This window comes from Apiospora phragmitis (genome assembly GCF_038363925.1).
Source record: "Apiospora phragmitis strain CBS 135458 chromosome Unknown utg000010l:1.0-9815664.0:1.0-9183399.0, whole genome shotgun sequence".
Lineage (NCBI taxonomy): Eukaryota > Fungi > Ascomycota > Sordariomycetes > Amphisphaeriales > Apiosporaceae > Apiospora > Apiospora phragmitis.
In genome coordinates, this window is record NW_027117409.1 from 7,618,257 (window position 1) to 7,633,731 (window position 15,475).

Here is a 15,475-nt window from a genome sequence, read left to right on the forward strand (position 1 = left end):
TATACGGTAATACTGGTTATTTACTAGGCGGACAAGATGGTAAAAAATAACCTTCAGGTCCTACAAGACGGAATATATCTGACGCCACTATTTTACACCCCACAAAGGAACCCCTTCACCCCTTTTTCTCTCCATCTTCGCCCGGCGCGCGCGCTCTCTCTCTCTTTTGACCCTCTCGTCTCTCTATTTCTGTACTGTACAAGCGTATGCGTATGTTTAAAACGAACGTGTAGACTATATATACGATACCCACCCCATCATGTCGTTAGGTTCGTAATGCGATAAGGAGTGTGCTCCGACAACTTGCTAGGTAGACAATGTCCTCTTCAGTATTGCCGGTAGGGGGCGTAGCCATTGCTGCTATACCCCGCATTTCCCCCGTAGCCGCCCATGTTGGGTAGGGTCGGCTCACGGCCCATGGGGGCGGCGCCGCCAATCAGGCGCTCCTGGTCGCCGTTTATGGGGGTGATGGGCGTTAGAGGGCGAGAAGATGCGTTGAAACCGGCCGCATTGCCGTACGGGTTGGCTGGCTCAACCCCAAGGTAGCGATCGGGGGAGGCGTTGCGAGCAAGTGGCTGCTTCAGCTCCTGGACATTGTCCGACACGGAAAACGTCGTGCTGCCGTGCGATTGCTTGCGGTCCAAGAGCAGCGAGTTGCGGGCGTCGAGGGGAGTGAGCGCATCCGTTTCGCGTTGCATTTTCTCTGTAAAGGGTTTTAGTCAGTAAATTCGTGCGACAACTTGCCCGCAGAAGGGCTGTATAATGAGGACTTACGTCTTCTTTCTGCGCTTGCGGTGGGGGTTCTCCTTGCAACAGGCAACAATGGCATTCCAGGCGATGAGGATTGCGAGTATACCGGTAAGAGCCGATTGGAGAGCAATGAGCACGACACCCGTAACGGTCTGGGTGGTCTGTTTAATGCCAAACTCCTCGACAAATACCAGTATACAAACGACAGAGAGGACTCGAGTAGTCTGGATGCCGATGTTGACCCAGTTGCTCGACTTGCGCTCGTACGGCCGGCTCCAGAGCAGCATGATAAACATACAGCCTTCAATGATGAGCTGCACAATGGTCTGGACCATGCCGTGTCCGTCGGTAGCGGCAAGACAACAACCCTTGGCGAACATGTAAACGATCGTCGGGACGAAAATCCACCAGTAATCCTTCCTGTAGGATTCGTAGAACAAACTGTACTTGACCCATATATCCTTGTCGTCGTAAAGTCCCGTGTAGTCGCCCTCCGTGTCTCGAAGTTGCCTGGCCGTACTCCAGATCTTGTAGGAGAAGAATGCCAAAATAGCCGTGAAGAGAAACAACGTCACACCTGCCAGAACCTTGGCAGCCCAGGAATCGCCATGCGTAAACTGGAAGATGCAGTACAAAACCCAGATGCCGTAGAGCAGCATGATCAACGAGGTCACAGCTCGGGCAATAGAGCCCCAGTAATGCTTGCGGAATCCTTTCAGAGACTCGGGAAAACTACCAAACAGGGCCCAGAACTCCAAGATCACCTTGACCAACAGAATGCCGACCACGATAACCCCAATAACAATGGCCACAATAAGGAGCACCGTCATGAATGTGTTCGATTTTGGTACACTGAGCATCTGGACAAAGCCTGAGATGCCAGATACAGCAGATCGGATGCTCGACTCCGTCGTGGAAGCGACGGTTTCGTTTCGAGGTCTGAGCAGGGTTTGCGATAGTCTCGATGTCTCGAATGGCCAGCGCAAACTCTTGCATGCTACGCTTGATGAGGGAACCGTTTGCGCTGTTCGTCGATCCGTCGGGGAACACGAGTGTTGCATTCTTCAAGAACTGAACGCCGTCCTCCGTCAGGTTACCGCCCGTCGAGTTCCGGAAGTCGTCGATCGACATCTGCAGCTGGGTCCATGGGATGAGACCCGTCGAGAAGGCGAAGTTCTTGGAGAAACTGCGGTAGACCTGCGGCATGTTGACCGACATCATGCCGTTCATGGCGAAACCCTGGAAGACACCGAAAACTTCAGTGAAGCTGGGGCTTATCGTTCCCGCTCCGCCAGCGCCCGAACTCGCCGCTCCGGCACCCGAGAAAGCGGCACCGGCTGCAGATACTCCAGATAGTACCAAGCAGCGCCAGCAACACCAGCTGCGATTAATGAGACGGCTGGGTGGCTGGCTGTCTTGCCGTTAGTCACTTGCGATTGGATGCAGCCAACATCCTGTCCACCGTCCAAAGCTTTCAGCTGCAGTGTTGCCATGGCGGCAATATCGGGAATCTGGAAGGCGATGCTGGGAATCATATCGGTGTATGAGGGGGGTATATCCTGGCTGCCCTTGGCACCGAATGTGCCCGACGGGACGGGGCATAGCTGTTCCACGTACGTCTTCTCCTCGCACGGGTTGAAGCTGTTCGCGTACACTTCCTGGCCATATGCCGTCACTTTCAAGGTAGCCGTAACATTTTGGCGCTTGTTGCTCATCCCTAGCACATCGAAAGTGACCTTCTTGGCGTCGTTGTTGTACTGGAAGTTTGATTTGGTGATGGTGATGTCGCTGGTCGTTTTGCAGTTGGCGAAGTTGTCCGCCGTCAAAATCTGGTCTCCCACCACGCCCAACGCTAAAGTCGTCGCCCATATCGCCGCCACCCGCCTAATATTCCACCCTAAGCCTGACCGGGCCATGGTGAATTCTTCCTCTCGTTTTTACTCTTTTTTTAGGCTCAATACGCCGCTAACGGACCAAGGAAATTCGATATATGCGATGTGAGTGATGACCGTGTAGTGAGTGTGGTGAAAAGGCCGACAGCTGTGCTCTACAAAGATGTCGTAACGATTCAGAAGTAAATAACCCAAATAACCCAATTCGTAGTCGACAGTTTCGTATAATCCTAGACAAGAGGCCTCGGTTTTGTTTCGTTGGGTTCAAAGCGAAGTGAAAAGAATAGAGACTCGCAGAGTACACACAAAGAACACACAAACTACAACGGGAGCAACAAAGATAGTAGAAAAAGAACAGTGTGCTAGGTCCAGAGAAAGAAAGGGCGAAAAAGGCCGAGGATCAACCTGGAACGAAGGGGAGGCAATAAAATGCCTTTGAGAAAAGGGAGCGGCGCCTGTAGTTGTCTACAATGATGGCGATGGTCGTCGAGTCGATACCGGTAGCTGAAGAGGTGGTCGAAGATGTTTGGAAGAAGGACGGGACAACACACGGCGCATAGGTGAAACGAGGAGTCTGTACTATTGGGTCAAAGTCGGTCTCGGTCCATCGAACGAGAGGGATATAATGAGTGTGTGGTGTGGAGAGGGAACCTGACTTTTTTTGGAGTGGAAAAGAGAGAAAACGGTGTGTAAGTTGTGGGATAGCAGCCAAGTGGCCAAGCGAAAGGGTTCATCGAACGGGAGGGAAAATGGTTGGTGAAGAGTCGAAAGCAAGATACGGAGAGACACACCACCCCATGGACCAGCAAGTGGTCCCAGATGCTGGAGATCCACGACCAGCCAGCCAGCGGTTGCAGCAAATCCCCCCTGACACTATCAATTCGAATGCGCATCCTGTCTGCTCCCTATTCACGACTGACTAAACGGGGACGGCGTTGTTCGCTCGTTCGACCCCGTCCTGGCCCCGGCTCGGAGGCGGCCAGCCCTTGTCAGATAACTGTTTGGGACAGAAGCCAAGTTGGGCCCACGAAACCCCAGCGGGCAGGGGGCCCGCTACCAGAACTAGGCCAGCCAGCGCTCTGGTTGGCTGCAAGGGGCGGCTTAGGGGACCCGTCTCAGGCTTTAGGCCCCGTCCCAAGCCTACTAGTCCGGCTCTTGATGAAACGACCACAGTCGAGTGAAAAGGCAGATCAGAAGGCAGATGAGCAGAGCCCCCCTGCAGCATCCAAATTCCCAATGAATGATTTGGCGGCCCAATATTTACCAAAAAGGTTATGCGACTGGTCGATCGATCTCGCTGGAGATAATGATATGTGGCAAGGTAGCAACGGATCGACAGCGACAACATTAGTCCGTTCATAAGCCTCACACAAGCCTCCCAAATGAGCCAAATCTAATTGCAGCCATCCGGTTTTTGGCCAACTTGGCTCAGGCACTGCGACGTTTGATGACAAGTGGGCGGGCCTACGCACCGCGAGCAGCCGCACTCTCTGGGCGACAGGCATTCGGGGGTGGACAGCCACCCCACTAATCTTGCGCGTCAAAACAAAAGGGCACGAGGGTTGATGGAGGAGAGGGGGGCTGAGCATGACCCGAGTCAATGCAAATACCGTCGTCGGAAATGGCAGACAGCCACCCAAAAACTTGTTTGCCAGGCAGCCAGGCAGCCAGGCCCTCCCTACGTGTCAAACGACTCGGCCGACATTCGAGAAGGTTTCCATGTCTAATATTGGATAATGCGCGGCTCCTGGGAATGGGATGATGGCATCCGCAGAGGCCTACCCGCCTTGGCCCCATAAACCCATAAAACCAGAGATGACAAGAGACGAGATGATAGATCGGATCTTTCTTGAGGTTACAGATTGTCTCGTCTCTAATCAAAGCACCCAGGGCTTACGACTAGCAAAGGCTATCATTACCTCATTAAAGTAAATACGTAAGCTTCTCCCGCTCGCTCAGACTTACAGCCAACTATGTGTCTGCGAGGCATCATATTTTTAGCACTTCGCTTCAGCGGCATCTCAAGAATCAAGGTTTGGTGCCCGAGAAAGATCTGACATTGGTACGGGGTATGGCTGTTATGTACTCACACAGATAACGCTGCCGGTTGGTACGACCCGCCATTCCGACATGACATCGGATACGATGTATCGCGATGAGACGGCACGTGGTCTTTGCTGCAAGAAGAACGGTTCGTTGCATGAGACTTCCGCGGTGCGAATGATTTATGTATTGCTGACTCGAGCCCCATCTGCCAAGGCCAAATTAAGTAAGTAGGTGTATATATGAGCCTTTGTCATTCATTGCCTAGGGGGACGGCGAGAAAGCGTGTTCCAAGTATCGGCCTATTTAGTGCCACAAACCAGCAAGCCGAGGCCTGGGTTATCATCACTGTTTAATTGCCTTGGTCTCCTATTCAATATGAACGAGCCGTGATATGCGGTGGCTTAATGGCTTGTGCCAAGACCGGGGCCAGGTCTATGCGTGCTGTCGAGCCGAGAAAACATCCAGAAACTCATGTCGAATAGCGTGAAGTCTATTGGAAAATGAAACAAATCGAAAATATAATACTATCCGCCGCCTGCTGTTCAAAATTCGTCCCGGCTGTAATAAATGTGGTATGGAAATCAAGATATATCCATTCCCTTCATATTCTTCATTGTAACCCGAGGTAGACATAGGAAATCCCTGGACTCGAGTGCCTATCAACCCAAGTTTCCAAGACCAGACACCAAAATAGTGAATGCACCTCCCGCAAAGTCCCCTGTCGTGTTCAAAAGGCCTGGTGTAAATCACAGATAAACTTCACTGGAATAACGCCGCTTCGATCCATAACACCAAACCCCATTAACAGTGGCGGATCCCGATGAATCCGCACCGTGCGAACCCCTTTTCCACCTAGCGCCAATTATAGGGTATATATCGCAACGAAAACAAGATGAACATGCAAGTCGAGCACCGGTTCAAGAGCTATAGAAAGAGCTGTGACCCTGGTGCGGTGAATGTGTATACGGCGACACCGATCCGGGGTTGCTATAATGGTCCTGCATCGTAGGATCGGTTGAGGTGTCGTACGGTACTTGGTTTCCCATTGGATCTTGCATTCCTAAGGGATTGAAAGCTGGAAAAGCCTCCAGCCGATTCTGGCCGCCCATGAAAGCGGTCACTGGCTGATCGTAAGGGGTCCGGTTGATACAGACATTGAGGGGTACTGCTCTTGTTGGATGAACCCACCAGTATTCTGCGGCATGACGAGACCGTGACTGTGTGTTATCGGCGCGCTATACTGCACGGGGGCAGTCGGCTGGTTATAATAAGACGTGTCCAGCGTTGCGCGGCCCATGTTCGGGTACGTATACATATTATTATTCATTTGCTGATACTCGACAGGGGAGGGGTTAGAAATAGCATGAGGACGCGCAGGACTGAATTGCCGAGGGCCCTGCTTGGACACCGGAAGTAGATTAAAATTCCGAGGTGGGAGGTCTTGGACTGGGCTGATGATGGTGTCCTCCTTTAGATCTCCATTCTCGACGAGTCTGAGAACAGGCAAGCTGATATACTCCATGTGTTTGGCAAGGTGGACTGTGAGCTTCTTCCAAGTTGGAAAGGTCTTGCCGCAGAATCGGCATGGCTCATCCTGAGGTCGACTTCGAGTCTCCTGATGACATCTTTCCACCTTTTGCCAGGTTGGGTCACTGCCGCCAGACCTTTTAATTGCAGCTTTCGTCTTCACTCTTGGCTCAGGTGAATTTGTGCTCACGCACAAGATGCTGTAAGAAATTGTCCCTTCGGTAGCAGATATGTTGACAATCTTCAACATCGCAAGTCCACCATTCCAGGTGGCGGTGTCCCTCGTTCTCATGGCGAACCCAGTCGGCCTTCCTCTTGAACATCTTAGGATCACGGCAAGGGGCCCAAGTGCAGGTGAAAGGCTGGACATCCTCGTGGACATGCTTGGTCCAGTCTGATGGCTTTTGGAACTTTCTGTGTGTATAGCAAAGCTGACATTCTAACTCTGCCGGGAGGGAGGACGTCGGTGGTATTGGTATGCCAGAAGGAAAGCTTTCGGCATTTATACCGTTCTCCAGCGGAGTCCCTTCACCGTCGGGAGAGTCTGAGCGAGCTGAAAGAGGATCGATCCCCCGAGCATCACCTCTGCCGTCAAGCGGGGCCGCAGAACCACCCTGGGCCAGGCACAGACTGCCACACATGCATGACCCTGTATTTGCCGCCTTGAGATGCTTGATTTTAAGGTTCTGCAAGTTCTTGTAGCGAACAATCATCTGGTGCGCAATTCGCTCCACCAGGTAGTCGTTTGTCTTGTCTAGGCCGGGGTTGAGGCGAAGAATGTGTTGCTGGAATCCGTCGAAGGTAGGTACAATGTCCTTCACCTCGCCTGGCTCAACTTTGATGTCCAAATCGTCTAAAGCATCGTCCTCATCCTCGTCGTCATCATCAACATCTAAAGCTGCTTGTGATCCAGCCAGACGAGCCACAGGCGGGCCACCTTGCTTCTTCAGTAAGCCTACAATGTTCGGCGTCGAGTCAAGGTTCCCACGTTGAGGTAGCTCTGTTTTGCTCCGCGGCCTTCGGAGCGTATTTCGAACGGTGGCTGGGAACCCAAATGGGCTCTCGGGGGAAGTAACAGGAGTTGCTGCGTTAATTGAACCGCTTCTGGCATGAGCAGTGCCAATAGATGCAGCACCTTGGGCCATTCCCACTAAAGTAGTATTTATGCTTGGGATTGCTCTTTGCTTGTTCCAGCCGGTCGTGCTTGAGGGGGGCGCTAGACTATCCTTCGACTCTCGCCTCTCGCCCTGGTTGGCTTCGTCCGACGTTGCATCATCTGTGTTGCCACTGTTCCTGCGTTTGAGAAGGTTACTCGCACTAGACTTGCTGACGATTCTGCTCAGAATACTTGGCCGACGAGAAGTCGAATCGCCTCTACTGATTGAAAGTTTCTTCAAGAAATTGCCGCTCACGACGCCCTCGACATCTACAACACTTGGTAGACTTCTTCTTCTCGTCCCCCAAGTGGCCGCCCGAGACACAACCGAGCCATTGTCATGACACATCTCCTCGAATCGTTGGATAGCGGCTTGCGAGCTTACGGGCTGCATCCCAGCAGAACCGTTATATGATATGGGATGCATCATTGGTGCGTCAGACCAATTACGGCCTTGCCGCATGATGTCGAGGTCAGCCTGAGTGATCTGGCCACCCGGGCCGTCAGTCTGGTAATATGTCCGGCCGGGCTGGTGCCTATTTTCGGTGGCGTCCCCTAGAGGAACCTCCGTAGATGGGATATTGTCATCCACCTCGTTGCTGTGAGCAGACATTGGCAAGGTCTCTGGGTCACCAGTCGGGAAACCAGTCGTCTTCTCAGTGGCATCAGATACCCAAGCGGCGACTTCCGAGTTGCGCTCTTCGATATTACGGGTTGCGGCAAGTTGGTTGACACTTGTCGTTCTATCTTGAGAACGAAATTCAGGGGCGAGCCCACGCCGCCTCGTTGAAGAGTCCGGTACCCAGCCTCCTTGTGCTTCATGGGACACATTAGACGATGATCCGTGAACCGTAATATTGGACAAATCGTCATCCAGACTCGCAAGTTGATGCGCTGAGTCAGAGACAGGGGTCTCATGTCCAAATGTGCGCTCGACAGCGTGCACAGGCAGTTGGCCATCCTTGCCCCATAGTGATACGGTGACTCGGGGACTGTGCCCAGCCATATTGGCGTGTCGTGGCGCGCGGCTATCGTCACTGCTGGACCAACGTCCGCTGTTAGTGTCCGGTGTGAGCTGGGGGGCCGAAGAGCTGTGGTCAAATGAGGTGGAGTCTCGTGGTGGGGGTTCCTCCGAATTAAATTGGCCGAATGTCGCTTGGCTGTATTGGTCTTCGGCCCAGCTTGAAGATATATTTGGTTGGCTTTGGTATTCAGCAGGCTTCGCACCGAGGTCTGCAACCTGGGTTGCGAAAGGCAGGGAAGAGTTATAGCTCGCAAGTCCTGGGATCCCAGTACTGTTGAGATGAACTAGTTGGTCGTCAAGGAAAGCAGGTGCTGACCCTTCCGTGTCGTTGAAGTTAGGCCCCCAGAATGGGTCACCGGGCTCACTAAAGTCGCTTGGTTGGTAGGTCGTTGAGGTCGAGACAGACTCGGCCGGCGTGTTGGAGGCCCCGGTGGGAGAAGCCGAGTTGCTGTGTAAGTGAGATGAGTGCGGCGACAAGAGCTGCTGTGAATCTACAGGGTTGAGGGATTGGTGATAGACGGTGTTCTGGGGTGGGCTATGGTGGGGCACATTCATCCGGTCCTGGGGCTGCCGCGATGGTCGTGTAATGAGGCCGGCGAAACGGTATATATTGAAGACATGGTGGAGGAAGTGAAAGGGGGGTGAGCCGAGGTTTGTATATATGTCGAGTCGCAAAGTCTAGGTATAGGGTAGGACTTCAGCTCCCAGTGTTGGAATGCAAGAGAAAGCTCATGTCCCGGCGCAAAATCCAGCGGCGATCAGTGGAGGAGCCCGCGCGGAGCTGGATGAAGCCCTCTGCGGTTGGTGAGACTGGAGCGCGAGTCAAAGAAAAGTAAAGTATATTCAGAGACGGGTCGTGTATAATAATAACACCCCGGTCGCTAGTATTGCAAGCACGAACTCAATTGATCCCTCTGGATGACATGGATTGAGAGATTGAGAAGGTGGAAATCTTTGTTCGCTCGGGATCGAAAAAAGGGAAGGGCAGAGAGCCCGAGTATTGTGTGCTTCCCGTCCTGGACAGCAGAGAGCGAGTTGGGGGCTGCGCTTCCTGCCGGCGCTTAATACAACGATGGTGGAGCCGCAATTCGGGATGGGATCGAGTATCGACGGACCAGGGTAGGCCACAAGGTGGAAATACTGCCTAACGCACGATGCGCGAATCAGATGTGCACGAAGGCTGCGGCGGGAACTATGACGGAGGCCGAATTTCTGTAATGATCTTGGAAAGTAGTTGTTTCTGGCAATGTGCAGATGGAAGAAACGAAACACAGAAGACGAGAGAGGGTGGCAGAGTGAGCCAGGCTGGACCAGGTGACCCTGTAGGCTGGGCAGACTAGACTCAGTAGAGTAGGCAGATCGGTAGGCCAACCACGTCCAAAAGTACCATTTTCGGCTTCGCTGCTGCAGCTCAAGAGTCCCCAACCAAGTTAAGACACGGTGGTTTTACTTGTCCCAAGGCAGTTTTCTGGACGGGAAAAACGGGGGTCATCTAGGTACAGGTAGGCGTTCTACTCAGCCGGACGGACACCAACACACCACACATCTCACCAGGAACCGCACCTGCTTTTGCAGCTAGGCGTTTCCCGATGTGTTTTGCATATATGTTGCGATATGAATATCATCCTGACTACGACTGTGGCAGTACACTCTGTACGCTCTTTGCACACCGAAGATAGGTCGCTGCACCTATTAAGAAGTTGACATCACTTTCCCCTTCCCCCTCCCACTGGCTCGTTTAAGAGGATGTACATACTGTACTTACGTCTTATTTGAAGGGTGGGGAAAATAAGTAGGCAACGGTAAGGCTCCCGTTTTCCCCGCAATTGTCAATTGTTATCTCATCGCATCGCGGCGCAAAGCATCGCAACTCAAGGCAGGACCGTCTGCCCTCTATCTCTACTTCTTCATAATAGAGGAGATGCGCGAGCTATTCTCGGATGGGCTTCTGGTTTGACGACATACCTGTAGGTAACGGCAATCATCGAAATTTGCAGTCCTGTGCAGAAATAGTCTTGATTGTAGAACAAGAAAGGTACCAAAGTAGCAAGCTGACATCACTACCAGCTGGAGCTATGCACCTCGATTGTCCTTGGGGGTGGTATGTCGCGACACAGCCACAACTGCTGCGGACCGGACACATCGTATCCTTGGAATGACAGGTGCGACCAAGGGCGGGCGCACTAGCCGCAACTAATGTGATGTGCAGTAAAACGGCATCTCTCCCGTCGGCTTCAGTCAGATAGCTCGAATGAAAGGAACGGCAAGGATAGGGGCATCGAACCATCACATTGTGATTCTGCTTCCTCGGGTCGGGTATAGCGGGTCATGCAGTTGGCTCTGACTCCATTGTGCTTCCCAACTTGGACACAATGTAAGCATGAGCTAGTATAGGATTTGTAACCTTGCATAGTCTCTCTAATTAGGCAAGGGAGAAGAAGCCTCACCATGTCTTCTGCCCATTGGCTATCTTTTTGAGTATAGTAGAACACTTATTAGGTACTCAATCCCGTTCGTTCTATGTTAACCTTGGAGGGACGTCCGAATCACTGGAGAACAACGGCCGAAGCTTAGTAAGGTGGAATCTACCTAACCCAACCTAGGACAAATGGGGCTGACGGTTAATCCATCTTTCCCACTTCGTCGTCCAAGACAGAAGCAAGCAATCCAATCGATGATCGACTTCCACCAACCACTTGCTGATTATGTAACATAAGCTTCTCACCTTCAGCCCATCAGCAAACTGTTTATAGAAATCTCATGTGCTACTACTACTGACTACCCCTGACGACAAGTGGTCGGAGAGAATATGTTTCAGGTCAGTCGTCAATCCGACTTCTTTTCAACCCCCAACACCAGGAAACAACCCCCAAAAAGACTGGCTGTGTGGCCATTTTTAGTTCCAGTAGAAGACAGCTCGCTAATATGATGATTTTCGAGACCTCTAGCCGCACCCAGAAGAGTGAGTATTCCGCCACAATGCCACCGCCGCTTGGTAGTGTGGTGTGACATAAAAGAGGTATCTAATGTAATACCGCCAGCCACTTGCACCTTCGGATGCACCGTGCCCGCTCGGTCATCCTCACCAATGACGAGTAAGTATCAAATGATTGTCGTCTTTCTCTCCAGGCCCTATCACGCCTTGGCTTCTTGCCTTGAAGCCTTAACCTGAATTGCCCCTTCCTCCCTTCCCTTTTTGCTTTGCTCACGGACTGCCCCCAGGCTAGTCGAGATCCGCGCCGCCCAGCGCACCTTCGAGGGCGCCTACATGCGCACGGCGCTGTCGCAGTTCAGCTTCGCCCTCATCATCCTCAAGATCTTCACCTCGGAGTTCTACGCCATCGGCGCCCTGTTCTCGTGCTACGGCGCCGCCGTGCTGCTCGTCGCCATTTACCGCCGCCACCAGGGCAACCGCCAGTTCTTCACCGCCCAGGACAAGGACGACGACAACGGCGAGGTCCGGAAGAAGTTCCGGACCAGCGGCAACAGCGTCGTGCTGCTGACCGTCCTGAGCCTGAGCGCCTACATCACCCTGATTGTGCTCACGTGGCGGCTCGGCTCCTGAGTGAGTTGGGGGAAAGGGGGGTGGAGGGGGCAGGCAAGTCGATCGTTCGCGGTAGAATAGAAGTACCGCAGGGCCCGCCAACTCTGAACCTCCCGGTTGCGGCCCCCGGAGTAGGGTTGCCCGGGCTCGCCTCTCCGAAGACACGAGATCACTCTGCGTGCCTCGTACTGCTTAAGCCCAAAGAGGACACATTTCATCGGTTGAGCGGAGTATGGTGCAAAAGCGCCATGGAAACAAGGCACAGACAAGGGTTGCAACAAGTCATGGTTGCATTTGGCCGCGTCTTGATATGCAATTGGGGGCTCTATCAAATGCAGGCTACATCTGGGAATCCATGGAAGCGTAAAATAACGTAGGCAAGAAAACGATATGATTATTACAATAATACTTTAACTTTTCCGAGCCGATCCCCTTTTCGCATGACAGTCTGTGCCAGAGACCAGAACGTTGCCAACACGAAATCATCAAAATATGAAGAGAGAAGACAACAAGACAATATGTAAATGAAACCAACCGCAGCAAAATCCCATCCATGCTTTCTCCATCGATGCCGAAATGCAAATACCCAGCCATCCCATCCGTTTTCCTCCTTGTTCCCTCCGAAAGATAATGCATTCCCCAAGCGAAGGTCTTCATCGCCGGTCAAGATCCGAGAGAAGCAGGGTGGCCCGCGAATACGCGATTTCGCTACCAAAGTCTGAGCGTGCCCGGTTCGACTAAAAAGCACACTCCCTAATGTTTCCCAAGCTCGACGCTCTCTCGTTCTTCCCAGTTTTCGTTCAGACCATGAGTTGTGACTATGTACTTGGTAGCTTTTGTCTCGTTTCATTCCTCCATCTAATTTCGCTCTTGAAATTCTCCGTTCTGTTCCGCGTTGTCCTTCATTCCGGGAAAACACTACCACAGCAGCGCATAAATTCTTTCCGAGATGGGTATGTGTTCGTTGTCCCGTTTTGGGTATGCAAAGTATGTATGCAATTGGGCTCTCAGTCGTTGAATTAGGATTGATTGTAGTTAGTTTTGTAAATAGGTATGTATATGGTAGATCCGTTCCCGACTATATATGTAAGTAGGTGTATATAATAAGTAGTGTAGTAGTATGGGTATCAGTAGTAGTGATGTGATAAACGGCATAAGTCGTAGGAGGCTCGACAGGAAGTGAAAGAAAAGAGAGAGGGAGAGAGTGTGTGCATCGGGCAAGATTGGCTTGGCTGGTTGCGGTTATAGTGACCGTGTTACCACTGCGGTTGTGGTTGTGGTTCGGAGACGTTTCGTGTCGCAAATCATTCTGGTACGAGGGCTGCTGCGGCCATGACCCCTTGTTGTACCAAACCCCCATTTCGGATACGCCTTTTTCGTAACCTCGTAACTCTTTGCTGGGAGTTTCTGGCCTTTTTCTCTCCCTCATTGTATCTTTCTCCGGTCTGTCGCATTGTCTGTCCAGAATGGGAATGAAATTGACAGGGAGCAAATGATCTCATCAAGAACAAGAATTGTTATGTAGATGGATTAAAGAGGAGCAGGTGTACTGTAGTCCCAACAAGGTTCGCATGGCCCCGCCGAGTTCGAATAAGTTCGAATTGAAGGTTAGGTCTGTTTCTTTAGCTGGAAGTAAGTAGGTATCTTTCTGTTCCCTGCACAGAGAGATTGGGCTGGGTTGGAGTTGTTTAGGTCTGATCGACCTTCGGACCGTCGAATCCTCGTTTTTTCCCCTCCGGCCAAGGGTTTCCTTCTTCTTCTTCTTCTTCGTTCCTGATGCTGCTGGTGGGACTGTAGTAGCAGTCATGCACGCCCGCAGTGGTTGTCTTCATCAGGCCGCCCGTCTCATGAAGCCTTTTCTCTCTCCAGCCTGTCACACAGTCGTTCCTCTTTGGCTTGGCTTTTATCTTCCAGCGTAGTACAAGGCTCCCGCATGGTGGTGCATGTTCTCGCCTCCGCCAGAAGCCTCCTGGGCCCCAGCGGTGCCCTCATTGTACCATACCAAGCCGTACTCATCGGTCCTGCGCCCGTACGCACCGCCGTAGGAATGCGGAGACCAAGTCCCGTAGTTCGGCGGCGGGCCGGCACCCGCTGAGAGCGACGCCGCGCTGTCTACGGCCGCCACACCGCCCGACAACGCTGTTGCGGAGATGGCCGGCGCGTACGCTGCCGTCGTCGAAACGCGTCTGCTATCAAAGGTGCGTGATCCGGTCATGGGCGAGTATGTGTCATGAGACTCGCCGCTGCTGCCGCGATATGACATGGATCTCGTCGTTCCTGCGGCGTATGAGCTCCAGGGCACGTCTTCGGCGCGCGATCCTGCCTCCCCCACTACCCCTGCCGTCATCGCACCAGTACCTGGTACCGCCGACCAAGGGGCCGATGCGGGTGCGGCGTGCGTTGTGTAGGGGGAGAATGCCGGGGACACGGGCGACGCTTGAGGGTACGTCCGCCACGATGCGTTCATGTCGTCGATGTTCTTGGCCGAGCTGACACCGCTAGCATCCGTTGCTATCCAGTCGCTTACGCCATGGCCAAATTCGTAGGCTCTCGTGCCAGAGGCGCTTCCTGGAGCTTTTCTTCACTTTAGCATATGCACGCAAGCGCCTCAGATGATTTTCGCATCGAACACTTTGTTTTGGGAAGGGGTTGGGGGAAAGCACCGAGCCCGAAGCGGGACTTACCTTCAGGGATCACAGAATAGTTGTCCGCTGATCCGTTTTGCATGGCTGGGGGGCCCATGTGCTGCAGCGACTGTGCTGTGCTAAGTTGCGGGTACAGTTGATGCCGCGTCGCGTCCGGGGGTTGTCCAGTCGTCATGGCCGGGGAAGAGGATGCCGAGTGGATCTTCGATCCTACCGATGAGCGCGTCCCTTGCTTTTGCCCAGGCAGTGTTGGTGGCTGTTGGTCCACGGGGAAGAAGCTGCACTCCTTTTTGAGTCTGATGCAGTTCATGCATCGGCCGCCAGGATCAGCGGGTTGTATGATGCATCTGATCTTTCGACGTCGGCAATGGCCTTTGGAAATGGTGTCAGCAAGACCGCCGTATACTGGGAGACGTTCTCTGGAGATAAGGCCGAGAGAGCTGGGTTGTCAAACATACCGCATGCTACCGATGTGCGATGGTAACCGAGCTTGTTGCGTCGCTTCTCGTTGCTCGACAACGCCATGTACCCATTTTCTGGATCATTTGCCCCCTGTTTTCTTACGTTAGGGGTTGAGAATGCTCTCCTTAATTTGGACGACTTTTGGACGGAATCCCGACTTTGGACAAGGGGCATAAGGATGTCCTGAGCAGGTTTTGGAGGCTGTGATGGATGGGCAGTTCTGTTTCTTACCTCCATCGAGGAAGCGGAAGGCGTCGCGTAGCTGCTGAGGTAGCCCGCGTGCGGGAGATCCATATCGGCGCCGTCCTGCGGCGGCGGCGGATATTGGTAGGACATGGTTGCTATCATGGGCCTGAATAAACTCTGAAGGCAGTATGATCCAAGTTTGGGCTCCAAGAAGACTGGTTGGTTCCTCGATGGCAGTTGGAC

The 15,475-nt window shown here is 52.8% G+C and overlaps 4 protein-coding genes across 4 annotated transcripts; 1 reads left to right on the top strand and 3 right to left on the bottom strand.

Moving 5' to 3' along the window:
• Positions 1-326: 326 nt before the first annotated feature.
• Positions 327-2,666, bottom strand: PG994_012091 (uncharacterized protein; the record flags this gene model as incomplete). Its single annotated transcript, XM_066863500.1, has 4 exons — positions 327-703; positions 857-1,621; positions 1,674-2,087; positions 2,129-2,666. 4 exons carry the CDS (start codon positions 2,664-2,666, stop codon positions 327-329), a joined length of 2,094 nt encoding a protein of 697 aa, XP_066712610.1.
• Positions 2,667-5,805: 3,139 nt separating this feature from the next.
• Positions 5,806-9,073, bottom strand: PG994_012092 (uncharacterized protein; the record flags this gene model as incomplete). The annotated part of the gene is made up of 2 exons (XM_066863501.1): positions 5,806-6,384; positions 6,410-9,073. Coding segments are annotated over 2 exons (3,243 nt in total), but the record flags the coding sequence as incomplete, so codon positions are not given.
• Positions 9,074-11,452: 2,379 nt separating this feature from the next.
• Positions 11,453-11,960, top strand: PG994_012093 (uncharacterized protein; the record flags this gene model as incomplete). Its single annotated transcript, XM_066863502.1, has 2 exons — positions 11,453-11,490; positions 11,618-11,960. 2 exons carry the CDS (start codon positions 11,453-11,455, stop codon positions 11,958-11,960), a joined length of 381 nt encoding a protein of 126 aa, XP_066712612.1.
• A 1,882-nt stretch (positions 11,961-13,842) lies between these two features.
• PG994_012094 (uncharacterized protein) lies at positions 13,843-15,394 on the bottom strand (the record flags this gene model as incomplete). The annotated part of the gene is made up of 3 exons (XM_066863503.1): positions 13,843-14,513; positions 14,624-14,989; positions 15,043-15,394. The coding sequence occupies 3 exons, from the start codon at positions 15,392-15,394 to the stop codon at positions 13,843-13,845; spliced, it is 1,389 nt and encodes a 462-aa protein (XP_066712613.1).
• Between the last annotated feature and the right edge of the window lie 81 nt (positions 15,395-15,475).